Below are 25,345 nucleotides of genomic sequence, written 5' to 3'. Positions count from 1 at the left end.
CCCTCAGCACTTTGTAAATCACATGTTGGGTCTCTAGGGGAGGCTTATCCTATTCAGTTATGACTACAGATGCACCGTTCAGTTCGATCCCACATATCCCAGCGGACCGAGGATGGCTTCGTTGTATGAGGCGCTCGCGATGACATCCCACACGCTCATTCCGCATGGGCAGCCGCACGCGAGGATTCCGCCGGCTCGTGGACATTGTTGCGTGATGTGCTGCGGCCTGCCCTGCATGTATGTTTGATTCAGAGAGCAATTTAGCCGCGCCAATGCTTATTGAGTGGAGCCCCCGAACTTGCCCTCCACGTCGCGACTGCCGAACGCTTTAGCCCCTCCAATGACGAAGTTCAGAGGCAAGCTGTTGCACTGCATTCTGGCAAAAATGTTAGTGCCCCGAGCAAACAAATAGCCCAGAGGCACCGCAGAGCCGCCGGGCCTCTTGGGTGCCACACTCTTGCTCCGGGCAATGCAAGCTATAAGAAGGTTAGGACCGCCACGCGACAAGCTATTCGTGCAACCAAACTGACCTTTTCGCTCAGAACAACTGCTCTGTTCAGTTCTCGCAGCTCCCATCTACCAGCGATCACGCCATCCAGAGCTCCAGCCCTTCCTCGACTTCAACTGATTAATTCCCATTTATCAACGAGGCCATATTCCAAGATGCCTTCTCCCACTGTTAAGCTGAGCAATGGCAAAGAGGTCGGTCCTCGATGGCAAGAACGGGCAGATTGGAAACAGTACTGACATTGCAGTAGATGCCACTTGTCGGCTTCGGTCTCTGGAAGGTGAACAACGACACCTGCGCTGATCAGGTCTACAACGCCATCAAGACTGGCTACCGCTTGTTCGATGGCGCCTGCGACTACGGCAACGAGGTGGAGGCCGGCCAGGGAGTGGCACGCGCTATCAAGGATGGACTCGTGAAGCGTGAGGAGCTCTTCATCGTTTCCAAGCTGTGGAACTCCTTCCACGACAAGGAGCGCGTGAAGCCAATTGCGAAGAAGCAGCTTGCAGACTGGGGCATCGACTACTTCGACCTGTACATCATTCACTTCCCAATTGCCCTCAAGTACGTCGACCCTTCAGTCCGCTACCCACCAGGATTCTTCGACGAGAACGACAAGCTCTCGCTGAGCAAGGCACCGCTCGAAGAGACCTACCACGCCATGGAAGAGCTGTACGATGAGGGTCTGATCAAGGCCATCGGTATTTCGAACTACAATGGCGGACTTCTTCTTGATGTTGAACGCTACGCCAAGACCTTGCCACACACCCTCCAGATCGAGCACCACCCATATCTTGTGCAGCAAGACCTCCTCAACTTGTGCAAGAGCCGAAACATTGCAGTGACCGCATACTCTTCATTCGGTCCTCAGTCATTCCTCGAGCTCAACATGCAAAAGGCCAAGGACACCCCACTTCTGTTCGACCACTCATCGATCAAGAGCATTGCGGACAAGCACGGAAAGTCGCCAGCGCAAGTGCTGCTGCGTTGGGCTACGCAACGTGGCATTGCTGTTATCCCAAAGAGCAACAACCAGGAGCGCCTGGCACAAAACTTGGACGTTACCAGCTTCGATCTCTCTGAGGATGAGATCAAGCAGATCTCTGACCTCGACAAGGGTCTACGATTCAACAACCCTCTCAACGTGAGTGCAATTCATACGCTGGAGAAGTTGGGCAAAGCTAACACTCGCATAGTACGGCATCGACGTTCCAATCTTCGCATAAACAGACATAGGATGAGCATTTGCCTGTCGCGTATAGATTGTTGTGGAAAGACCAAGATGTCTGCTTGTAGAAATCCTGCGATCGACAGGAATGTCACTATAGATCAACACTACGAAGAATACGATAAAGTTCACGACAACATAGCTCTCTCATGGCTATGCCAACTTTCCATTTACCTCTTTGATCGAATTCACGGGCATAGTTGACGTAGTCAGGTTCTAATGACGCCTAAGGGTCCGCGTGTGACTCAAGAAACGATGCCACTCAGACATGGCATCCTTGCTACAGAACGAGGCTGGGCTCGAAGCTCACCTTCTAGAAATCACGACGGTGCTGGTATATAGTGTTGCACGAAATCGCTGATCATCACAGTCTAGAGTTCATCTGATCACACAGGACCAAAATTTACAAACCAAGAGCATCGAAAACATCAGTGCAAAGAGCATTCTTCAACAAATAAATTTCAACTCCATCTACAAAGACATAATGTCCTTCTCCAAGAAGAGAGCTCGCAAGCAGCGACTGTCGAAGAACGAACAGCTGCGGAAAGATTTGACAGATCGGCAAAAGTTGGCAAGACAAGAAGAGAAATTGCGGAGGCGGAGTGATAGGATTAAAGAGCAGCAGAATAGGGCCTCGCAGCATACCCAATTTTGAGTGAGGTGGTCTCTTTAAAGGGGAGGGAGGTCAGCCAACGTTGCTGGGGAGGCTGAGGAGATTGGCAAAAGGTGGTAGATGTGTCCGGAGGAGGCATTCCGAGAGAGGATACGTTGTGTAATGGAAGATCAGTTGTATTATTGGGTATCTACAGTCAACAGCGTCCCCCACTGTCGGCTTTTATTTCCAAGAGCATGAACGCTCAAATTTCGCACTACGAGTCTTGATCCTTACGTCGTATCTCATCATGACTTCAAGGTCTGAATACTCGAACTTTTTGTCGAATTTGCTTTCGACAGACAGGACATGCCGCCGCTCGCCGTGGGCGTGTTCGGTCGTGCGGCATAGTGGGAGAGTGCTGGTCGCTGCACCATTGGCACATTACCAAGTGGCCGCAAGGAAGACATGCAATGTCCGCAAGTTGTGTATAACAGACTTGGCAATCGAGCTTCACGTTCAATTCTTCTTCGGCCAGTGGCTCTGTAGGACGTCCTGTGTTCCTGGCATCGAGTCCTTTTGCTTCATCGTCCGAATCTGTATCGGAGTCAGAACGGCCACCGAGGAAGTCATCGATGCTTAGAGGGCGATAGGTCTGGCCTATCGGGCGCCCGTCAATGGCTGTCGGTGCAAAGCCATTCGCTTGCAGGCGTTCATAGGCTGCTCTTGTAGCCTCGTCGCGGTTGGCCATACGTTCTATCAATTCAGCTGGAGTGGCTTGCATTGCGACTCTTCCTGCTGCAAGTGCGAGAGTCTGCGTCGCTCTTCTTTGAGCATCCAGTTCCGTTCGAGAGTGGTCACCCTCGCGTGCTGTCTGCTGACGTGCTCGGTTCAGCTCAGCTGCGTTGCCAGACGCGGCGGATGGAGTTGATTGTTCTTCAACTACGTGCTTGGCGCGAGCAAAGGTCGACTCGTTTTGCAGCATGCGCACCAAGACTGCTCGATCCTCAGAAGTGCGCTCGCCCCTTTGCAGTCTGTACAGCATTCGTAGCTGCTCGGAAAGGGTCGTGCCGGAACGTCGTCTGATGTGTGAGCTCGTTTGAAAAGCACCGGCCATGAGCTCGACATCGTGCACAATGATAGTGCCACTAGCAGCGATCTCGTGGGCCATCTCGTTGAAGCTGACGGTCTCTCCACGTTGACGGCGTCGGCGTAGTCTTTCAGCAGGCAATCCACTTCCCCAGATGACATTACTGTCTTCTAAGTAGCCCTCAATAGTCTCTCGATCCGAGTGGCTCAAGCTGTTTCCTCGCACTTGCCCCAGAAGGTGCTCGATGTAGCTCACGGTGGGGTTTCCAAGCAAGTTTGAGCGTAATGATTCGTTGTTCGATAGTGCTGTGAGAACAAAGATGCTGTCGAGGCCGCGATCATTGCTGACATGAGGCTCAGGGTCGAGCGACTGACCTGGTGGCCCTCCCACGACTGTGATAGTAGTATCCGCCGGGAGTTCCGGTAGATCCCCTGGCGCTTCGTTGCTTGGAGCTTCAAGCTCTACAGGCTCAGCCGCGCGTGCTTCGCTATTCCACCCTTGGCGGCGAAGCAAGCTATAGTACTGCTCCAGCGCGACCTCTTCACCCCGGGGCTCTAGGCCGCTCTCTGAATCTCTGATACGCTGACTGCTCGATGTTGGTGCCTGCGAGGTGGAGTTTCTATCCTGGGTGATCGTGATCTGACGCAAGATCCTGCGATCTTGCTGCGATCCAGGCGGATGAGGCACGCCCCAGACGTCTCGCTCGCGTGCCTCCAATTCTGCCAGACGGCTCGCGACGTCTTCGCCACCCGCCCTTTCTTCGTCCGCGAGCACTTGCCTGAGTGTGCGTTCCTCCCTGCGTACGTCTTCGGCGGTGCGAAAGCGTTCGTAGGCTCTCTCAAACATGCCACCGATCGGGCTCTGATATTGCTCGCCTTGAGCAGCCATTTCTTCGCGAGTGCCGAAGATGCGCGTGTAGTTTTCTGCCGTTCGCTGCTCGCTCTGCAGCTGCCTCAGTCGTGACTGCGAGGATCGCAAGTCTCTCTCGGCCACGTCCAGTTCGGTGGCAGCTTGATCACGGTTCCTTCGTGCTTCGTCTACGTGCTGTCTGGCCTCATCTACACGAGCCTGCAAGTTGGCGAACGCACGATCAGTTTGCGTCGTGGCCGCGCCTTCGGGGAGAGCATTGACGCTCGCAAGCGCACGATCCGCGACGTCTTGCGGTGCCGAGCCTGCAATGTTATCGAGTGTTCGTCCCAGATCTGACAGTCGGTCGGATGCATCGCCATGGTCTGGCACGTCTTCGCCCAAGTCGCGCAGACCCGAAATGACCCTCTCGATACCGCTCCTCATGCGGTGCAGCTCGCGACGCAGGGCCGCAATGCGTCGTGCCTGATATTCTCGATTCCGCGTTCCGGCCGGGACGACTGATTGTGCCTGAACCTGTTGTCGCGGAGCCGCATGTGGCTCGCTGAGACGCTCCACCCGGTGCTCAGGGCTCGGTGCAGCAGGAGTCTGCGCGGTGTCTGCCTCTTCCACGCTCGCCGCCTGCAACAGCTGATCGAGCGTCTCCTCGAGCGATGGTCCTGCCGGCGCCTCCTGCCGCACGGCATCCCGCTCCTGTCTCTGCCTGATGGCCTCCGTCCGCTCGCGCTCTTCCATTTCGCTGCGTTCTCGTCCGGCCCTCAGCTCTTCCAGCGTTCGCGGCAGCACCCCAGGCGACACTTCGCGCAAGGGCTCGCCCAGGACGGCCACTTGCTCCTCGCTGCCATCATCCTTGCTCACCAGCCTATAGCCCTGATAGAACTCATACCACCGCGCAAGGAAATCGGCCTGGTCTGGTCGCTCTGGTATGCGAGTCTCGTCGGGGCGCAGGCCAGATGCGGCAACGCGATGGTCCCAATAGGCTCGACAGCTGCTGCAGTATCGCTGCCACCGTAAGCCGCGGGCGACGAAGCCGACGCCGTCAATGTACGTTCGATACGAAGTGCTATGTGGGCGTTCGTCTATACAGGCACAACAGTGCGCATCCCATAGCATGCAGCTGGTGGGAAGCTTGTGCTCGCAGTGCTGTGCCAGCCGGGGTACGCTGGCGGTCAATGTCCCCATGGCATCGTGATACACTTTTTGCAATGTCGATGTTAGGAGTGTTGCCGCAACGGAATGCTTCAGACGGCTGACATCATTGTTGTCCCACTACTTTTGCGCTTATTGCACTTCCGTCTCACATTATTCGGATGCCGTCGTACAGAATTATTACTCTGCCATCAACACCGCCGAGACAAGCCCTCATCGCACTAAAGCCATGATCTGGGACCAAGCGCCGGTTAAGGCTGATGGAGCTCCGCTGCCTCAGGGGTGCACGCTCACAACATTCGCTCGAAGCGTCGACAGAGCTCAGCAAGGTTGCCCATTCAAGCTACGAGGCAATACGAATGCACTACATGACTCTCCGCGGCCCTTTGCTGTCCACCGCAACTTCTCCCTACTCGCCCTCACATCGATGCAGTCAATGCAGTCGCACATCCATGATGACCCAGAGTGCTCGCTCTGAACCACCCACTGCAAAGTCCGCCGAGCTAGCCGCCATCGAAGACATTATCAACTCACGACAAGAAGACATCATCCTCGCCATCAACAATCACCAGTTCGATGTGTCCAAACCTCCCTGGTCATGGGCTTCGCCAGCTTTCCATGTCGACGTTCACCTCTCTGGACCGAGCAGGTTCGATAGCTTGCAAGAATACGTCAACTGGTGGAAAGGAGTAAAATCCGCCTTCGCAGATCACGCGCAAGCAACCTTGATAGAGTCGCAGACCAGCGTGAAAGGCGATTTTGCGACGAACTTTGCTTTTTACGAATTGCGGGGGCCTGCCCATCCTCCATATGACAAGGAAATTGTGCGGCAGTTTGTGAGCAAGTCAGTATGGTGGCGCAACAAGGACGGGGACTGGCTCTTCGAGGCCTACGGCACCGTCGAGGGCATCGATCTGACGAGAATATGAGACCACGGCACACCGGATAAACTCCAGGATGAAGAGATCTAGGCGCCGCGCTCCCTGTATTCTGCTTCGGATGACCCCGGAGGCATGTGCCATTTCCTTAAGGCTCCCAAACGGCGGCCTGAGCCGACATTTCAAGCAGGGAAACACAGCGCTCGATCGATGTTGAGATGCGGTTCGCCATAGGTGTTTACCATCAGGAAAAGTGGGAAGACGTTAAGCCAAGCATCCAAGAAACGAGGCTGCTTGGCGTGAGCCCGACACCTGGGGACAGCTTCCCAGCTCTTGCCTCTTCACCATCGACCTCCACATAAAGAGACAAGCGAACCAACGCAGCAGTCCAATCATGGCCGGAGGACAGCATGGAAGCCATGGGAATGGGGAGCATGCACCTTTACTGTCTACACACAACTCGAGTCACCGCGTAACTCACACATTTGCTGATGGCATTGGTAAGCTTTCCATGAGGCTGACTTCTCCTGAAAGACTGTACTGATGGGCAAGTAACAGCTCATGAAGGCGAGAGTGGACGCCATGGCTTCCATCCTGCACAATTCCTCTCCATCGTCGCACGCTCCTCGAGCCGCGTGTCGTCGGCTGTGAACCTTCTCTGGCCATTCGTGATCGTGGCCATCGTGCTCAACTATGTCACGGACGCCCATCTCTGGATTTTCGCAACATCATATCTGGCCATGATCCCCGCTGCAAACCTGCTCGGTTTTGCAGGACAGGAATTCGCAAGAAAGATGCCCAAAGTGGCGGGTATCCTGATCGAAACGACATTCGGCTCCATTGTCGAAATCGCGCTCTTCGTTATCTTGATCGTCAAGCACGAACCGCAAGATGGAGAAGGCGAGGGCAATGGAGATGAAGGAAATCTGATCCCGATCATTCAGGCCGCCATTCTGGGCTCAATCCTCACCAATCTGCTGCTTTGCTTGGGTTTGTGCTTTGTTGCCGCTGGCATACGAAAGCACACTCAGAACCAGAAGTTCCACTCTGTTGTCTCGGAAGTCGGCAGCGGGCTACTCCTCGTCGCAGCATTTGGTCTCTTGATTCCATCGGCATTCTACTCAGCACTCAAGTCCGAGACCGTATCAGCACTTCACGAACATTTCACGCGGGATACCCTTGAGAACGACATCCTCCGAATCAGCCAGTACACATCCATAATTCTCATCATTGCCTACGGATTGTACCTGCTGTATAGCTGTACCTCGGCGCATTCCATCTTCGACGAGGTCATCGAGCAAGACGAGCACGCGGATGCAGACCACCACGAGGATATGGCCAAGCCGAAACTCACCATGAGTAAGTGTGGTCGCTAGAGGGCTTCTTCAACTCGCGAAAGACCTGTCTCAGACATCTTTGTACCTCCTACTGACTACTTTTGATAGCCGAGGCCCTTGTTGCAATCGCAATTGCCATTGTGTTCGTCGTCATCCTTCTAGTCATTCTCGTCGCTCAGATCGAGCCTGTGGTCGAGAGCGGCGTACCAGACCAGTTCCTTGGCCTGATCCTGCTTCCATTGGTTGAGAAGGCAGCTGAGCATCTCACGTCTATCGATGAGGCTTGGGATGGCGTCATTAATGTGGCACTGTATCACTGCATCGGTCCCTCGATCCAGACGGCACTGTTCAACGCACCTCTGGTTGTGCTCGTTGGCTGGGCGCTCGGAAAGCCAATGGATCTCAACTTCGAAATCTTTATGATCGTTCTCCTTGTGCTCTCCATTCTCGTGGTCGGCAACTTCTTGCGCGATCAGGAGAGCAATTGGCTCGAAGGGAGCTTACTGGTGGTGAGTCACTCTCATTCTTTGGTCTCATCAATTCCTTGTGCTAATAATCGTCTAGGTCGTCTATGTTATCATCGCGATTGCGTCGTACTACTATCCAAACCCGGATGTTGCAACAAGCAATGGTCTCGAGGGCGTCGTGAGCCAAAACATCACGATTCCTCTCGAGCTCTACAAGCAATTGATTGCACTTCCAGTGGCGCATGGTGAGCTGTAAATGTACCGACAGGCTTAGAGAAGTGTAGGAAGGCTTCTACACACAAGATATTACGATTAGGGCGAGCTACACACTGATCCTGCGACACTGCTGCTCTCCTGGTCTTTCCGCTTCTACCTTTAAAGATTTCTCCCTGTCGAGGAAACGCAATAGAATCATTCGAATTGCCCTCTCTAAAGTTGACACCGTGCTTTTTTATTTCTTCGAGAATGCCAATTGGTAAGGCGCTATCGTATTTGGTTGCAGCCCGAGTTTCCACGTTACGGACTTCCAAGCGATGATAATCTTCCAGGACAGTGCTACTGTGCGCTGCCTGCATTACAACATCTCGACGACATACTTTCCGTGCTGTTGCTCTAATGCGAGTGAGACCATACTCGAAAGCCATCCGTGTGCGGGAAGGTGTGGACAGTTCGGTTTTCCACAACCGAGTTCTCGAAGACAGCTAAAAGAGTCCGGAGCCTCACTTGGGCCAAGCCTCTGGTTTGTAAAGGCGCAAGTCCTCATGTCGAGCAGCAGGGCCAGCAGTAAGTGGAAGAGTACCGTCCGCCAGCCAGTACCCACAAGCCTTGGCCGGAAAGTCCAGAAGCGACCTCACCCTGTCATCACCATGAGCCTCCAAATACATGCAAAGCGCAGTCGTATCCCTTCGCACCCGCCTCTTGCACCACCAGAAATCCACATGACACATCAGCCCAAACCAATACGCCAAGATCAGCAACGCAGCATGATCATTAACCTGAGCCCTCGCCAAAAACCTCTTATTGAACCCGCATAAGCAAGACAGGTACTTGATCAACTTATCAGTCGACCGCCTCTCCAACATCAACGGCGCCAAAGACTGCAAAGCATGCCAATAAGGATTCCGATGCAAATTCCTCGCGCGTTCATGCACACCACAAAGACGTAGCATTTCCGTTGGCAAGCCCCTACTCGCATCCCTCTCATACGCAGCGTAAGCCCATACAGGTCGTAACATACTTTCTCCGGCGAATTTGGAGGTACTGTGGACCAAAGGCGTCAGAGCCATTTGCATCGATAACCAATCCAAACGTGAAGGTGAGCCGGAGAATACCCAGGAGTCTTTGGGATCGATGCTGTCAATGTAGCAGAAATATTGCATATTGATCATCATTGAGGTGAGGAGAATTGGGTCCGCTTCGTTCTGGGTTATGGGTTTGTTGATTGCATTCTGAAAGTCTCCCAGAGAGACTTGGAAATGGGAGAGTTTCGGGATGCGGTAGCCAGTTACCTCGTGGTGATCTAGGTGAAGGCAGGCTATCGAAAGGATTCCATGCAAGAGGTACGAATGCTATGATTGCGACGACGGTTAGCGGGGATGGACATGCTGTGTAAGAGGTTATGCTATGTTGTTCTGTGCAGACCTCTTGGGCTAATCGCAATACAGCCGTGCGATACTCACGGCTTTGGTTGCCGACAAGGAGATCTGAGCATGTGATGGTGTCCGTGGGCTCACTTGTCAACCTGTCATAGTGTTTTAGGAGGTGTATGTCTCGGGAGCCTTGTTCCATGGACCTTGGGATCGGTATTGTTGGAGTGGGAGCTGATGTGGCAGGGCTTGTTGGGCTTGTTGGCGAGGTGGTAGAGCCGGTACTCTTCTTCGTTACCACACGAGGAGCAGGGGCTTGGTAGTCGCATGTTGAGTTCGATTTTGCACAGCGACCACAAACAGGTCGCTTCTCATCGCACTGTAGTCCAAGTACAATCGTTCAGCCTTACATTCAGGGCTTCGGCTAGACTTTCGCTTTTCTTGCGATAAGAGGAAAAAACACACACACCTTCACCCGTTTCAGCTTACACGCTCCACAGCCCAATCGGGACTTCCTGTGAGACTTCCGCGTCGTGTACGGCTTGACATCGTCCGATCCATTGCTTCCAACAGTTCTGACCGAGAACACGTGGTAGCCAGGAGCAGTATGGCGCTTGATGACCTTGTCAGAGGAAGAGGACATTGGCAGACGCCCGAACAGGTAAACGAAGGGGCAAGCATCTGCAAGCAAGCAGGTAAAGTTCTGCAAGCAAGATGCGTCCCGACCAAGTGGCTCTGCCAACGATTATTATTGTCATCCGCACAGCCCTACGCTTGTGGATCGCCTTGGCTTCTCGTTTTCTACTTCTGGCTAGCTTGGAGGGAGAACGTGGGAAGGATCTTAGATCCACCAGTCGGATTGTCTGGAGTTTGAGCAGATGGAGATGCGAGTCTAGTGTACCGATCTTTGGGAGAATCTTCATCAATTCGCGGTTGCCGAAACAAGAATCGAACGGGAGGAATGCTCTCGTTGCAGTGGCTGCTCTGGCGCTTCGTACAAGAATATGCGAAGCTTTCAGAATGGCAAAGAGAAGCCTCGTCACGACCTGCATCAATTGGCCACTCCGTGAGATCCATGTGGCGTTCACGCTTCTTTCACGTATCTGCAGACATCTGTTTCAAGCAGATGACACGTCTGGTTGCCAAGATGCACAAAGCATGGTAGGATGAGAATAGCGAGCTCGAGATGTGTTTTCACGCATGCCTACAATACAGTTAGTGATGCGTTGTCAAGGGATGGCACAGAACGGTAGTCCCGAAACATGCCCATGCGTCAGATGTGGCACTGCGAGCTTCAATGAACAAAAGCTGTGTCTTCGCTTAAAAGGGTATCGAGCGTTGATATAATGCAAAAACATCATCGTGCGAGACTGCAAATGAAGAGCAGGCTGCCGAGCAAATCGACCTGCGGACACCAAACTTATGCGTACCAACCATTTCCCGTGACTTGAGTCGGTTGGTCTTCGCTTCGGTGTGAAATCATTGGCTCAGTGATATCAAAAGCCTTGATAAGCTTCTCCCACGTGGCGTAATCCAGCGAGAAGACGGATTGATTCTTCGTCGTCTTGTCGATACGCTGCTGTTCCACTGTTCGTGCTACGGTGGGTGCTGGCGCTGTTATTAGCTTCCATCAAAACTAGAGAGGAGGATATTCTCACATAATGTTGGCAGTCCATGCCTGTCTTTCACAATTCCTGCATTGCCCTCCTTGATCAGGAAAGACACATAGAATAAGTTTTCCACGGTCTGGCCGAAGCTGTGGGGATTGATGACATATTCGAACAGCGACGGTGCACCAGTCTCTGTGACTTTGTACTGCTTGCAAAACTCCTCGGCGCGATCTTCGTCCATGGGCCCTTCTTCTGCTTCAATCCGTGCTGCAGCATTTTGTGCCTTTTCGCAATGTCTTCTGAGATGCTTCGAGATTGCTTTGCATTGTGTCGTCAAAGCATTTGGATCGGCAGCTGCCATGTCCTCTTTTCCGATTCGCTCGACATTTTTGGCGGGCCCAGTGTCCTTCGTTTGTCTCGCTCTGCGTTGTGTTTGCGCTCGGACTTTCTTCTCCACGGAAAGAGGTCCCAACAGAAATGACGGACAAGCAGGCCGTCTGTTGAAGGGAAAGCAAGCATGTCGGCCCATAACCTCCCAATCAAGATCTACTCCATCGTCATCGTCATCTTCGTCCTCGAGATCTCGTCGGGGTCGTTGGGTTTGTGTTTGCCGCTGTGTAGCTTGGAACGCGGCCTCGTCTTCATCGATGCCAAAGGCATGCCGGTTTTTCATGAAGAAGACGCATCTGTTCAGGAAGAGGTCCACATCCATTCCAGCGCTAGAGTCGCCGAGAATCATGCTTGCGGCTTTTTTCTTCGCCATTGCCGAGAGATCGACGAGATACCTGGCGTCCATGGTTGCATCCGATGTCTGCTTGACACTCTTAAAGTTTTGGTTCGCGACATCGAGTGCCTCTTTGATGCCACCGCCATTGCCGCGCAGAAGTTCATCGCGCTCCTCTGTTGTGCGTGGTCAGTCTATAGTTTGGCTCATCAGGCGTAACCCAAACATACCATGGAGTTTGCGATACATGGCGCGCGACTTGCGCTTGACCTGACGCCGCTGGTCTGCATTTTGATTGGGATCATAGTATCGCGTGAATTTCACATCCTCTGGGTCCTGGTCCTCTGGTATGTCCGCCTCTTGTGTCATGGCGAAATGTGTCCTCTTTCGCTTCTGTCCACGCGCGCGTTCGGTATCGTCGGATGAGGGCGTGGGTAAGCTCGTTCTCGACGACTCCGAGGCGCGTCCTTTGCCCTTGTCGCGTCGCATGGTGGGATCTCGGTTTTCTTGGCCCGGTGTTGGAGATTTAGCAATAGTTGTCGCGCGCGAATTCGCTACAGTAGACGGCCTATTGTTCAAGCGAGCCATGGCGCGTCATGAGAATGTGTCAGCTGTGATGTCGACTGTGCCGCTGGCTCTGCTGAAGTGGATATCGGGTGGAGGCCGCGCGACGCGATACGCTTGCTGGCGGACACACCTCACGCGATTCGACGTGTCTCTGTCGCAGCGATTGTGAGTGTGTATGTGTGGCGAGGATAGGTGCGTCAAAGTCGATGTCAAGGCGGTGATGCGAATAAGTTCGTGGTCTTGGGGGCTCGTCGTGAGTGAATGCGCTCGTCCTGGTCGCGACGGCCGAAAGTTCGACGCGACGTCAGGGACGCGGTGGCCTGGGCGCGCAGCTTGTCGACCAGATCGTCAGCCACCGACCTGTCTCACCACACCACACCGATCACCACGATTGCCGGCGCACGTGAGCAGCTCCGTTTGTTATATAATATCCCTCCGCCACATGGAGACCACGCGCTGAATGTCGCCGTCTTCCCCGATGGAACCCTTCACGTTCGCCAGCTCATCGCAGCTGGATGTACCGGTCGGAGTGAAGGTGTGGGTTTGCCTGCATGCAGCAAAGTGAACAGTGCAATGCTAAAATGATCTAGGAGCCGCCTTGAAGGCTTTGAGAAACCTTTGCCATATTCGACGCTGTTGAAGCGGCCTGACCTCCGCCATCGAGGCAGCAACCTCAGTCCGCACTCCGAGCTGTACATCACTGTCACGCCCTACTGCGACTCCAAGCCCTTGACGGTCCATGCTCAGACACCCTACCGGCACTTCCGTAATGCACGGGTCTGGAACCAGTGGCTGTCGTTGCCCATCGACTACAGCAGTTTGCCTGTCAACACCCAGCTGGCCATCACCGTGTGGGATTTGTCGCCAATCAATCCGAAGGGCGGCGACAAAAGCCACCATATCCCTTTTGGAGGCACCACGATCTCACTATTCGATGACGATGGGACACTAAGGACAGGTCGGCAGAAGTGCAAGATATGGAGGCACAAAGCTGCGGACGGCTTCTCCGATACGTCCACTCCTTGGCTAGAGCCACGCAAGCGCGGTCGCCGCAATCAGCCAGAGGAGCCTGTCATCGTCAGCGAGAAACAAGGTCGCAGAGATGCCGAGCTCGAACGTCTTGTCGCACTTATGAAGAACCATGAGATGGGCGAGATCTCGGAAAATCGATGGCTCGACCAAATGGTGTTTCGACAAGTCGAGAAACTAGAGAGACAGCAGATCAAGGACTCCATGAAACCACGACATCGACATTCATCACCTAATGGCACTGCTAATGGAGAGTCTACCGAGGGGCGGTGTGCCGAAGGGGACCCAGACCACGTGGACGGCACCTTCTATCTGTATATCGAATTCCCACGATTTGATCACCCCATTGTGTTTGCTGATTACGAGTATGCTCCTCCGCCAATCTCGTCCATACAGGCACCGCTAGTGCCAAATGCCACGGGCGTCAACTTCAAGCCTCCTCCTGAGGTTCAACTTGGGCCTGGTATCCACTCAGATGGATTGAGCGACACGGATGGCGGTGGAAATTTGATCAGTGTCTATGATCCCGAATTAGGATACGCCGACAATCCCGCGGAGACAAAGCACCGCAGGCTTATCCGTAACCAGCAACATGCTCTGGATCGCGACCTGAAACCGAATCCGAAAATGCGCGACTTCCTTAACCGTATCATGTCCCACGGGCCAACAGTCGACCTGACTGACAAGGAGAAGGACGAAGTTTGGCGCTTCCGACATCACTTGACACGGGATAAGCGTGCTCTGACAAAGCTAGTCAAATCCGTAAATTGGAACGAGCCAACCGAGACTCAAAATGCCATTGCATTGCTGCCAAAATGGGCTGAGATCGATGTCGACGATGCGCTCGAGCTACTGGGCCCCAGTGTACGCAATCCGTCAGTGCGTGCCTACGCAGTGGATCGCCTGCGCAAGGCCGATGACGAAGAGCTATTGCTCTATCTCTTGCAACTTGTCCAAGCCTTGAAATTCGAGCCAGCACGATCGCGGGAAGAGGACGAGAGCGACTCTTCTCTCGCTTCATTTTTGATCGCCCGCTCAGCAGCGAACCTGAAACTCGGTAACTTCCTACATTGGTATCTGATGGTAGAATTGGACCTTGGAGACGAGGATCATTCTGCGGCCGCCAACAGAAAGCTGTTTGCGCGGGTGAGCTTTGACTTTCAAAAGGAGCTTGAGTCGACTCCTGAAGGCAAAGCACGACGTAAAGTGCTACTGCGACAAGGCGAACTCATCACTGTTATCAGCAAGATCAGCAAAGATGTACAATCGGGCAAAGGTGATCGATTGCGGAAGATTGAGCACCTGAAGAGGGCACTGGCCGACCCGAGGAACGAACTTCTCAACCTTGACCCTCCGCTGCCGCTGCCACTCGACCCAGATGTCAAGGCTGTTGGCATCATACCCGATGATTGTAATGTTTTCAAGTCCTCCTTGCTGCCATTGCTGCTGAAAGTGAAAACGGACAAGGGAGAAACATACCCGTTCATTTTCAAGTCGGGCGACGACCTGCGTCAGGATCAGCTGGTCCTGCAAATCATCGCACTCATGGATCGCCTCCTTCGTAAAGAAAATCTCGACCTGAAACTGACACCGTACCGAACACTAGCCACATCCACAATGGCCGGCGCCGTCCAATTCATTGCTTCGAAGCCAGTGTCAGACATCTTACAGGACCCAAAGTACAACAGCTCTATACTCGGCTTCCTCAAAACTCACAACCCGCCTTTGTCTGGCGCTGAATCTGTCCTTGGCGTCCGCAAAGATGCAATGGACAATTACGTCAAGTCTGTTGCAGGATATTGCGTGGTGACCTACCTACTAGGAGTGGGCGATCGCCACCTTGACAATCTGCTGCTGACAGAGGACGGCCACTTCCTCCACATCGACTTTGGCTATATTCTTGGACGCGACCCCAAGCCCATGGCACCTCTAATGAAGCTATCTCGCGAAATGATTGAGGGCATGGGTGGCGGTACTGCTGGCGCAGCATCCAGTGAGAGCCAGTTCGACACCTTTAGACAGTACTGCTTCACGGCCTATACCACTTTGCGTCGACAAAGCAGTCTGATTCTTAACCTGTTCGCTCTCATGCAGGATGCGGGTATTCCTGGCCTTGCCATATTTGGAGACCAGGCCGTGAGAAAGGTCGAGGAAAGATTCAAGCTGGACGTAAGTGAAGAAGATGCTGTCAGGTTCTTCTCAGAGATGATCGACAGAGAGATTGGCGCCTGGGGTCCGGTGCTGATCGATAAGCTGCATGGCTTCACTCAAGGCTGGAAATCATGATGCTCCATCAACATTGACATTGATGTACTCAGCTCGTTCTTGAGACCACGCACATGTGCTCACTGCAAAAGATGCGGTGAAAAGCATTGCCCCGTGGACGTCATATCAAGCCCAAGTAAGCCTTAACTATGGCCTGTGAAGGAACGATATGAAGCTGAATGGTTGATGAGAAGGACATGATTATTGGAGCTTTGTCATGTGAAGCTCGGGATACCTGCTGTACGGGACCTGCGTTCTGTTCAGTCCCCGACAATTGCCGCGCTTGGCGGAATGACCGTCTCTCGGCCGCTGTTTGCCCGTCGAGCTCACGATGAGCTGCCATGTGGGCACGACCTCGCATTGTGCGACGCGAGTCTGTGCCCCACCATCGCGCCTTGGGGGTGCTTGGGGTCGTCCAAGTTGTCCAAGTCTAATGCGGTAGTTGTCTTCTGCTTTAATCTATTCATCCGCAATTCTGGCTCGAGATCCTTCCTCAGACCACAAGTGCAGTCAAGTCCAGAAGTGAACCAGTAACTCAATCACAATGTCTAAGACGATCCTTATCACAGGTGCTGGCGGTTTCGTTGGTCAACTCCTCGCCGAGCACCTCCTCAACGATGGTCACAAAGTCATTCTCGCAGACATTTTCGACCCTCCCGTCCCGTCAGCAGCAAAGAACCAAGAGAACGCCACAACAATCAAAGCTGATCTTTACGAGGACCCAAACGCCGTCCTCTCCCAGAAACTTGATGCTGCATACGTTTTTCATGGTATCATGTCCGCCGGCTCAGAAGAGAACTTCGGCCTAGGCTACCGCGTAAACCTCCATTCAACGCTCAATCTCCTCGAAGCGATCCGCAAAACTCAGCCTGGACTCCAAGTCATCTACGCTTCTTCGACTGCCATCTTCGGCCAACCACTCCCTGAACAACCTTCGGAAGCTACAGTCCCAACACCTCAAGGATCCTACGGAACCCAAAAAGCCATGATCGAATATCTGATCAATGATTACACCCGTCGCGGCTACATCAACGGTTTCTCCCTCCGCTTCCCCTCCATCAGCGTCCGTCCAGGTCAACCCACCCAAGCCGCATCATCATGGATGAGCGGCATAATCCGCGAACCACTCCAAGGCAAAGAATCCATCCTCCCTTGCGATGATGATTTCAAGGCTTGGTTGTGTTCTCCTAGGACTTTGGTCAAGAATTTGATTCATACTTTGTCGTTGGAGACAGATTGTATGCCTTCGCATATTCGACAGGTGTTGCTGCCGGGGGTTACGAATACGGTGAAGGATATGTTGGATGCGCTGAGAGAGGTTGGTGGGGAGGAGGCAGTGAAGTTGGTGAAGAGGGAGAAGGCGAGTCCGGAGATTAAGGCTATGTTGGATAGTTGGCCGATCACGTTTGATGTTAGTAAGGCGCTGGGGTTGGGGTATGTGAGGGATGAGAGTTTTAAGGATGCTGTGCAGGATTTTGCGAACAGTCTGAAGAAGTAGTTGGTGTTGATTGAGTATCATTGATAGCCACCAACACAGAACTGAGATTTGGGAAGTGTTCCGGCGAATTTCCTTTGTCGTCTATTTCTATCGTGGAATCGTTAGCGAATCTAGGCCTTGCCTGTGCTTCCAATAGCATCCATCCACTTTTCGGTCAATTCTTGGATCAGATCTGTGCCCTTCTCCATGCTTTGCGTCAAAGGGACTTTGCCCCAATTATCGGCTGTATATTGGTTGTAGTTCTCAAGTACCAACTTGTTGACGTTGATGCGAGTGACTCCACGCTCAATGCACTTCGCCATGATATCAGGAGGGAATTCGTTAGTTCCGTGGAGAACAATTTGAACTCTGCCCGCAGCCTTCTTGTATATCGTCTCAAGCCTGCAATTGTTGTTAGTCAACGCAATCCACCCGGAGAAAACGATTTTACTCACCTGTCGTAGTCTAGGTGAATATTTTCCACACCATGATAATCTCCATGCACATTTCCAAACGCAGGCGCCAAAAAGTCGATGCCGGTTGCAATGAAATCGTCTACCTCCTCTTCCGTGGTCATCATTCCCTCGAGCTCTGCTGTATCTTGCACACCATCCTCTCCGCCCTCAATGCGTCCCGGTTCAGCCTCTGTCGAGATCCCCTGAGCATGACACAAAGCAACCAACTCTTTCGTCTTGGCCAAATTTTCCTCTTTCTCGTAATGGCTCATGTCAACCATAATAGAATCGAACGAAGGTGTCCCATCTGCAGCCTTCATCTTCGCCGCGACTTTGATAATCTCCGGATCTTGTGCATGATCCATGTGTACTGTTACAGGAACTGAAGCTTTCCGGGCAGCATTGGCCGCGAGATCGACGAAGAGTGGGGAGTACTTGAGAGCCCATGGGAAGAGGAGGATCTGAACTGGTGATCGTTTCTTCTCGGCTGCTCGAATGACAGCTACGATAGTCTCGAGGTTGTAGGATACGACTCCGAGAACGCCATATTTGCCCTCCGCAGCTTTGTTGAGCATTTGGACTGCCCGGTTGTCGGAGAGTTTGTCGAGAGGCATGGTGGTGGTAGTGGTGATGCGTTATGGAATGCTAAAGGAGCGAGAATGAGAATGTGAGATATGTGAAAATGGGAGCCAGAGTGATGAGGCCCGCCAATGCATCGCTATACTCGGCCATGTCTTGTCGTGATGCTGGGCCCCACCGAGTGCCTGTGCATTCAGCCGACAGCTGGAGGGACTTCGTGTCGGGGACTGAACGACCGACGACATGCACACACGCAGACGCCGTCGGCAACTGGTGGGGCTTGTGGCGGGGCACATTCAGCCTCAACTTTCCCCCGCTTCTCCGTACTTCCTCCACTTCACTCCGCACCACCAACCGCCTCATATGCCCCTTCGTTTCCTTATGCCTTGAGCAGGCTGAGAAAGCGAACGAGACCTCTTATGTCCGGTGCTGCTTCATGCCTTGGAATTGGCCCTATGCACGTCAGCACCCGAGAAGGGTTTGCGTCTGCGAACATGTTAGGCAACATTAACCCATGCGGGGTCCTGAGACTTGAGGACAACGGCAGCTTGTCACGGCACCTTTTCTGATCGACGGCGGGACACTACTCCTTTATAATGGGCGAGTCGGCGCCAGCAGACAGTGCCATCCGAATGGAAATCACAGAGTCCGTGCCGAAACTCAAGTCATCACGGCAGCTTCTACGTCCGCACGGAGCTCAATCGCAACGATGGAAACGTCTTGCCTCAAGGTTCTAACTATAAATACAGTGCAGCCAATGTAGTAGTCAATTGTCAATGACACAGTCATATTGAATCCGACGCCATGCGCAGCGCCTTAACAAAATTCGATGACATTCCAGGACAGCTTCCCGAAGCTACAGTGCCTGAGGATGCTGACTATGCTGAAATCGGCCAGAACATAATTGCGAGATTGAACAACTTGGATAAGCATGACCTGATGACCTTCACTATCTGGCGGGATATTCTGTCCTTTACTGACACTTTCCGGACATTTCACTCGGCCGAAGACGTGTTACGCACATTGTCGAAGCTCAGTGCTAGCAAAAAACGCTCAGACTTCCGTTTGGTGGTAGGAGCGAAAGCAAGAAAAGTTCAAATTCCTGATCCTCCCTCTAGCTGGCTAGAATTCGACATCTCGTTCACGACAAGGGATGAGGGACTCGTCGGCAATGGCGCGGGCATTGTTTCAGTCATGCGAGACACAGATGGTACATGGAAGATCTGGATGTTGCGAACATGGCTTGAGAACTACGAAGGGCGTGGGCACCCGGACAATATCAGCACACCAAACCTAGTTCCTGGAAGCAATGGTGACCATTCCGTCTACGAGGCGGCCATCATAGGTGGCGGACATGGCGGGCTCGGCGTAGCAGGACGACTGACTGCATTGAACATTTCGAACATCCTTTTCGACAATAGACCACAGATTGGAGACTCATGGGGGCACAGGTACGATTCTGCCAAGTGGCATACGATCAGAGAATATGGCAATCTTCCCTTTGGACGCACTTTTACTGAGACCGATCCCAATTTACTTCCTGCAAAGCGCATCGCTGCGGCTTATAAAGACTGGTCGATCAAGTACGGCCTGAACATACAAGCTGGGACTCACATCCAGAACGCGAAGTGGGATACCACGGGCGAAATGTGGTTCATAACAGACGGAAATCAATTATGGAAAGCCAGAAACCTGGTTCTCTGCATCGGTCCAGGTGCAAAGACTCCCGTTTCTCCAAGTTGGGCATCTCAAGGAGCGATCAAAGCCAGCAATTTCCAAGGCACAATCATCCATTCCGTCAACTATCACAACCCTAAAGGTTTCGAAGGCAAACGTGGCATCGTCATCGGCACAGCCAATACCGCTCACGATGTAGCCGAAGACATGGCCGATCTCAAAATGGATGTTACTATGGTACAACGCAACCCTACCTTCATCCTACCAGGAGAATGGCTCGCCATGAGCCATGGGAGGAACTACAATCTCGACAAGCCCGCCCACGTAGCAGATCGGCAGGAAGCCACAATGCCAAACAAAATTGCGCGAGAACTAGTCAATCGAAATATTCACTTCCTCGTCAAGCAGAATTCGAAACGTTTCGATGACCTCGAACAGGCTGGTTTTAGGGTCGATCGGTTTGGTGATTTACTCACGAATCTCTCTGTTCGTTTCGGTGGACATTATATCGATGTTGGATCCTGCAAGCGGATTGTTGATGGAGAGATCAAAGTCAGACAGGGCGCGATACAAGGTTTGACGAAAGAGGGAGTCCGATTTGAAGACGGGACAGAGATCAAAGCGGATCTGATCGTGCTCGCTACGGGCTTTGATCATGATTTTAGGAAAGATGCTGCGGAGATAGTAGGGTCTGAAGTCGCTGGCCGTATGGATGAATTTTCTGGTCCGGATTCGGAAGGAGAGACGAGAGCCTACGCGAAATTTGCCGGTCGTGAGTTGTCCCTCCTCCTTTATCATGCCCGTAAAATGTCTTATATCGCTGACACGATGTTCTTACCAGATCCCCATCTCTACTACGGCGGGGGAGAAGTTCGCTCTTCGAGATTTTATTCGCAGTTTATTGCGTTGCAGATACAGAAAGAGAGTCTTGGACACCCTCTACGGCCTTACTTGGAAGGTCGAATATAGTGCTCGGACACCACCGAGTCGCGCACATCTCTTTACCGCGAGACACTGGCGATACTTTCAGATTACATGTCATATTGCGAAGATATCCTAGCTCATCTCGAGTGCTGAATGAATCTATCAGACTGCATTAGATATTGATGTGGAATTTCAGAAGAAAAGATTATCGATTCTGTTCACATCCAAGTCCACACCCCTGATTTTGAATTGGTGTCATCCCTCGTAAACTTCGTCAATCGTCGCCGTGGTCACTAGTTGTCATTCTTCAAACATCGTTCTTCTTGGCATTATTGTCACTTTTCTCGTCCCAATGATTTCCACCAGGTCCATGCTTCGCTGGAATACTTCCACTTTCCGAGTACGCGCTCTGAGTAGGATAGATCCACGAGCTAGTATCGTAGCCCGGACCATATCCTCCCGGCGGATGCGTGGGCCAAGCTGTTGTCGAACAGGTTGCTGCTTCCGTGACAGTCCTAGTGATCGTTCTTGCTGAGCTCGCAGGAACTGTGTAAGTCACCACATAGCTACTGGTAACAGTCGTGGTCTTGGGGCTGTGTGGAAACCCGGAAGTTGTGATTGTCAACGTAGCACTTTCGGTCACAGTTTTCGGAGGCTTTGTTTGGCCAGCTGTTACGGTGCATGTGGTCGTGTAGGTTTTTGGAGGAGGATAGTACGTCTACGAGAACGTCAGCGACTCTTGCGTAGAGCTACGATTTAGCGAATACACGCACAATTGTCTCTGTGGAACTGTGAGGATGGTGTGTTGGTTTTGGCCCGCAAGAAGCTTCAACTGTGACTGTGGTCGGCTTGTATCTTGTCGTAACAAATGTAAAGTTGTCTGTATCTGTCGTTGTGTGGACGTAAGTTGTACCAGGAGCTGTGGAAAATTTAGTGATCGTAAACTCTTCTGTCGCTGTTCGGTGGTCGGTTATCTTTCTCGGCAGTTAGCAGAGCATATTCATTGTTTGGTAGATCAAACCTACAAATCTGGTGCGTGTTTCCGTTTCCTCGATTGTGACCGTTGATGGAGCGAGCGTCTTCGTCGTGACTGCCGTGACCGGGATCGTGTATTTCTCAGCTAGAAGTCGTTAGCTGTGCTCTGCGTTGCATATAACAGGAGAATAATGTACTCTTTGTAGAGGTCAAAGTGGATGGTGCTACAGTCTCGGTAACGACGGTCACTATCGGCTTCGTCAAAGTTACCACTACTAAGTGTTAGTCCGGACAAAACGGTAGTAAGACGCAAGACTTGGCTTTACCTTCGGTTGATACGATCGTGGACGGTGCAAGGGTCTTGGTGGTAGTCTCGTAGACAGGCTTGGTGACGACCTCGTAGACAGTAGATGTAGACGTCTGAGCCGGGAGAGTGCTAGTCCAGTAGGATATGATGGTAGTCGGTGCAACAAAAGAGCTGGAATCTATTAGAACTTGATCAAAATTGTACCTAGCATCACTCACGTGATGGTAGAAATGAAATCGGAAGTGATAGTCTGATAGCTGGTTACTGTCGAGGCAGCTTGCCAAGATGTGCTAGTGATGGTGGCAGGAGGCAACGTTTTGTAGCAAGTCTCGATCGACACGCTGTGGCTTGTTATAGTCTCCGCGACGGTCGCTGGAGCGGCGTATGATGTGATCTGGATTGTGGGTCAGCATGGAAGATAAATGACAAGATAAGAGCGAGCTACTGTTGTAGTATAGTCCTTGGTGAACGACTGGGTGATGTAAGAAGTCTGAGTTGGAATAACGACTGTTACCTATACCCGATGTAGTCAGTAGCCATCGATCTACGTGGTAAGTTGGCAACCAACCGTTGCCGCTGGGCCCGCCGGGACTCTCGATGTCACTACAACTGTAGACACCTGCTTGGCAGTAACAGTGGCAGTAGAGTATTTGGTGCTTGCTGCCAAAGTCTGAGTGATGTACTGAGTCTCGACTGGTCCACCAAGGACCGTTGAGTAGTAGGTGGTCGTCGTGCCTGTTCAGATCAGTCTAAGCTGAGACATCGCCGTCCAAGTTTCCACACTTACCTGGGGCTGTGACAACCTTCGTCTCAGTCGATGTATGCGTGTTGTAAACGGTCGAGTACTCGAGTTCAGTCTCTTCGACAGTGACAATTCTGGTGGGACCAGACACGGTACGCCACTGGGTGATGGTCGAAGCCGGCTGCACAGACTTTTCTGTGACAGTAGCACCCGGCAGAGAAGTCGTGATGCTTTTAGTACAAGTCGTTGTTGAAGTCTTGGTAAGATAGCTGTATTCCCATGCAGTCGTTGAACTGTAAATTGTTGTGTGCTGGTAAATCGTTGAAGCGTTCTGCCCAGTGGTTTGATACTTGGTGACAGTGGAGTAGATTTTCGATGTGACAGTGGTACCAGGGGCAGTCTGGGTCTCGGTATGTGTGGAAGGCTGGCCAGGGAGCGTCTTGGTCGAGTATTCTGTCACCGTGCTCACAGGCCCAGCGGGTAAGGTCAGTGTCCATGTTTCGCATGTTGACGATGACACGGGGCCGTAATTGGGCGGTGGGCTCGCTGGGCGAGAAGTGTGAGCTGATGGGACGTAGGGTGAGGAGGGCAGAGTGGGATGGGTAATGGTTGTGCCGCTCCAATGAGTGGGCCTCGGGGTGCTCGACGAGCCATCGTCTTCGCCGTACGCCGGAGGACCGTGAGGCACGCCACGTTGTTCATGCCTGTTCCATGGTGATGCGATTGCATGTGAAGCGCAGAGCAGGAATACGAGATGCTTCAAGCTCATCATGGCAGGACTAGGGCAGCGCTCAATGTACGAGAAAGATGAATTGTCGGTCTTGCAAGGTAATACCACGAAACGAGCGAAGCGTTCTGTATCCGTAGAGTCAGAAATGCTGTTGGGTGGAGAGAAGAGGCATGAGGAGACTCAATCGTTATTTGTACTCGCTCAACAAATTCAGACCATGCCACAGTCTAGCCCAGCGTTGGCTTGTTGCTCAGCAGGCTGGCAGGATGATGTCTGGCAGTGGTGCCTTTCTGCAGTGGAAGCTTCTTGCGTAGCAGAGGAACGAACATGCCAGCGATCTTCAGGTGTTGGTGCTGCCACGCTTCCTAAGCACGATTTCTTTCGAGTAGCAATGCGGATCGTTTGACCCGGCCTCGGACCTGCCATATCAATCTTGCATTCAGTAATGCCGTGCTGCTCCAGATCCGACTATGATTATTTATGAAGCTGGACCTGACAATCGATGCTTGAATCCCACCTGACATGTTGCTATGCAGTAGAACAGGCGATATGGCCTCAAACGAGCTGTGGAGAGGGCAGCATGCGACTGCAGGAGTTCTCGTCGCGCAGCGTTCGTACCAGCAGCGTGAACAGGGACGCGTGCAATTCAACGCGGCGAAGTAGCTGAGGAAGTGTGAGCACTGCATGAGTTATGGTCCGTGACCTCCGGACATGTGGTCGCAGCATGGCAGCACTATGCGCGTGCTTTGCTGATCACTGAAGTGGCATGTATTTTGTCATACTGACAATGACCTTCGGCTAACAACCAAGAATGCTGGTACTTTTGGATCAGAGAGGTTTTACATGGCGCTTTTCTATGTCTCGCATTTTCGTACGTGCAGAGTGTCGATTCTGAGGAGGATGCGTCTTTGATGCTGCTAGAGTCTGACGTGAGCAGTGAATTCCGTAAGGGAAAAATCATATCTGCCGATAATTCTACTCGGAGCTCTAATGTTGTAGGCTTTTCACAGAGCAATACTGCATGTTTAAATCAGGTTCGTTGAAGGCACACACGGGTCAGCGCAGATCTTGTGGCGGGGGCCTTGTGTTACCCCGAAGCCCGGAATGTGCGATCCATGATGAATATGGAAGACGATATTTCAATCCGTTACAGGATCAGCTGGAGCTGAATATGCATTTTCGCTCCTGCCCGGATGTGAATATTGTACTCCTGTGGAAATCTCTGCTCCAGCGCAAGAAAGGTCAGACTGTATGTGAGCCGATCGTGTAGATATACCACCACAATTCCGATGCAGCCAAGGGCGACTCGGCTTGGTCGGTGGTAAGTTGGGGAGAATAGTGCTCGCCGTGGCTGGGGAGGATATTGCTCCTGCAGGTACCGCAGCCAGAGCAAAGGATTCCGATGCTTGCGATAAGCAGCGGTCTGAGAAGGCACAGCTGCAGCAACGCAAAGTGCCACAACTGTCTTTGTTTCGTCACTTCGTGATCAGTCAGTCGTGCGCCGGTGATACCCACCTGAACGTGAGCAGACGGTCACGGAACACGAGCAATGATCCGCTTCACAGCTGGTCGGGTCCAGGCT

General features: G+C 52.5%; 10 protein-coding genes across 10 annotated transcripts; 6 read left to right on the top strand and 4 right to left on the bottom strand.

Moving 5' to 3' along the window:
* Positions 1 to 663: 663 nt before the first annotated feature.
* On the top strand, positions 664 to 1,734 carry CKM354_000843000 (uncharacterized protein; the record flags this gene model as incomplete). The annotated part of the gene is made up of 3 exons (XM_044803804.1): positions 664 to 702; positions 759 to 1,652; positions 1,705 to 1,734. The coding sequence occupies 3 exons, from the start codon at positions 664 to 666 to the stop codon at positions 1,732 to 1,734; spliced, it is 963 nt and encodes a 320-aa protein (XP_044659739.1).
* Positions 1,735 to 2,644: 910 nt separating this feature from the next.
* CKM354_000842900 (uncharacterized protein) lies at positions 2,645 to 5,467 on the bottom strand (the record flags this gene model as incomplete). Its single annotated transcript, XM_044803803.1, has 1 exon — positions 2,645 to 5,467. The coding sequence occupies one exon, from the start codon at positions 5,465 to 5,467 to the stop codon at positions 2,645 to 2,647; it is 2,823 nt and encodes a 940-aa protein (XP_044659738.1).
* Positions 5,468 to 5,802: 335 nt separating this feature from the next.
* Positions 5,803 to 6,363, top strand: CKM354_000842800 (uncharacterized protein; the record flags this gene model as incomplete). Its single annotated transcript, XM_044803802.1, has 1 exon — positions 5,803 to 6,363. The coding sequence occupies one exon, from the start codon at positions 5,803 to 5,805 to the stop codon at positions 6,361 to 6,363; it is 561 nt and encodes a 186-aa protein (XP_044659737.1).
* Positions 6,364 to 6,706: 343 nt separating this feature from the next.
* CKM354_000842700 (uncharacterized protein) lies at positions 6,707 to 8,372 on the top strand (the record flags this gene model as incomplete). Its single annotated transcript, XM_044803801.1, has 4 exons — positions 6,707 to 6,812; positions 6,871 to 7,671; positions 7,758 to 8,158; positions 8,214 to 8,372. 4 exons carry the CDS (start codon positions 6,707 to 6,709, stop codon positions 8,370 to 8,372), a joined length of 1,467 nt encoding a protein of 488 aa, XP_044659736.1.
* A 2,750-nt stretch (positions 8,373 to 11,122) lies between these two features.
* CKM354_000842600 (Smc5-Smc6 complex subunit NSE4) lies at positions 11,123 to 12,624 on the bottom strand (the record flags this gene model as incomplete). Its single annotated transcript, XM_044803800.1, has 3 exons — positions 11,123 to 11,310; positions 11,361 to 12,212; positions 12,267 to 12,624. The coding sequence occupies 3 exons, from the start codon at positions 12,622 to 12,624 to the stop codon at positions 11,123 to 11,125; spliced, it is 1,398 nt and encodes a 465-aa protein (XP_044659735.1).
* Positions 12,625 to 13,081: 457 nt separating this feature from the next.
* On the top strand, positions 13,082 to 15,918 carry CKM354_000842500 (phosphatidylinositol 3-kinase VPS34; the record flags this gene model as incomplete). Its single annotated transcript, XM_044803799.1, has 2 exons — positions 13,082 to 13,140; positions 13,194 to 15,918. The coding sequence occupies 2 exons, from the start codon at positions 13,082 to 13,084 to the stop codon at positions 15,916 to 15,918; spliced, it is 2,784 nt and encodes a 927-aa protein (XP_044659734.1).
* Positions 15,919 to 16,441: 523 nt separating this feature from the next.
* CKM354_000842400 (uncharacterized protein) lies at positions 16,442 to 17,395 on the top strand (the record flags this gene model as incomplete). The annotated part of the gene is made up of 1 exon (XM_044803798.1): positions 16,442 to 17,395. The coding sequence occupies one exon, from the start codon at positions 16,442 to 16,444 to the stop codon at positions 17,393 to 17,395; it is 954 nt and encodes a 317-aa protein (XP_044659733.1).
* Positions 17,396 to 17,505: 110 nt separating this feature from the next.
* On the bottom strand, positions 17,506 to 18,443 carry CKM354_000842300 (uncharacterized protein; the record flags this gene model as incomplete). Its single annotated transcript, XM_044803797.1, has 2 exons — positions 17,506 to 17,776; positions 17,830 to 18,443. 2 exons carry the CDS (start codon positions 18,441 to 18,443, stop codon positions 17,506 to 17,508), a joined length of 885 nt encoding a protein of 294 aa, XP_044659732.1.
* Positions 18,444 to 19,212: 769 nt separating this feature from the next.
* CKM354_000842200 (uncharacterized protein) lies at positions 19,213 to 21,054 on the top strand (the record flags this gene model as incomplete). Its single annotated transcript, XM_044803796.1, has 2 exons — positions 19,213 to 20,857; positions 20,927 to 21,054. 2 exons carry the CDS (start codon positions 19,213 to 19,215, stop codon positions 21,052 to 21,054), a joined length of 1,773 nt encoding a protein of 590 aa, XP_044659731.1.
* Positions 21,055 to 21,316: 262 nt separating this feature from the next.
* CKM354_000842100 (uncharacterized protein) lies at positions 21,317 to 23,805 on the bottom strand (the record flags this gene model as incomplete). The annotated part of the gene is made up of 9 exons (XM_044803795.1): positions 21,317 to 21,727; positions 21,783 to 21,983; positions 22,035 to 22,129; positions 22,182 to 22,256; positions 22,311 to 22,462; positions 22,510 to 22,685; positions 22,737 to 22,805; positions 22,860 to 23,026; positions 23,079 to 23,805. The coding sequence occupies 9 exons, from the start codon at positions 23,803 to 23,805 to the stop codon at positions 21,317 to 21,319; spliced, it is 2,073 nt and encodes a 690-aa protein (XP_044659730.1).
* Between the last annotated feature and the right edge of the window lie 1,540 nt (positions 23,806 to 25,345).

This window comes from Cercospora kikuchii (assembly GCF_019650295.1).
Source record: "Cercospora kikuchii DNA, contig_00005, whole genome shotgun sequence".
Classification (NCBI taxonomy): Eukaryota; Fungi; Ascomycota; class Dothideomycetes; order Mycosphaerellales; family Mycosphaerellaceae; genus Cercospora; species Cercospora kikuchii.
The sequence above is the reverse complement of the archived record's forward strand: the minus strand, read 5'-3'. Positions and strand labels throughout refer to the sequence as shown.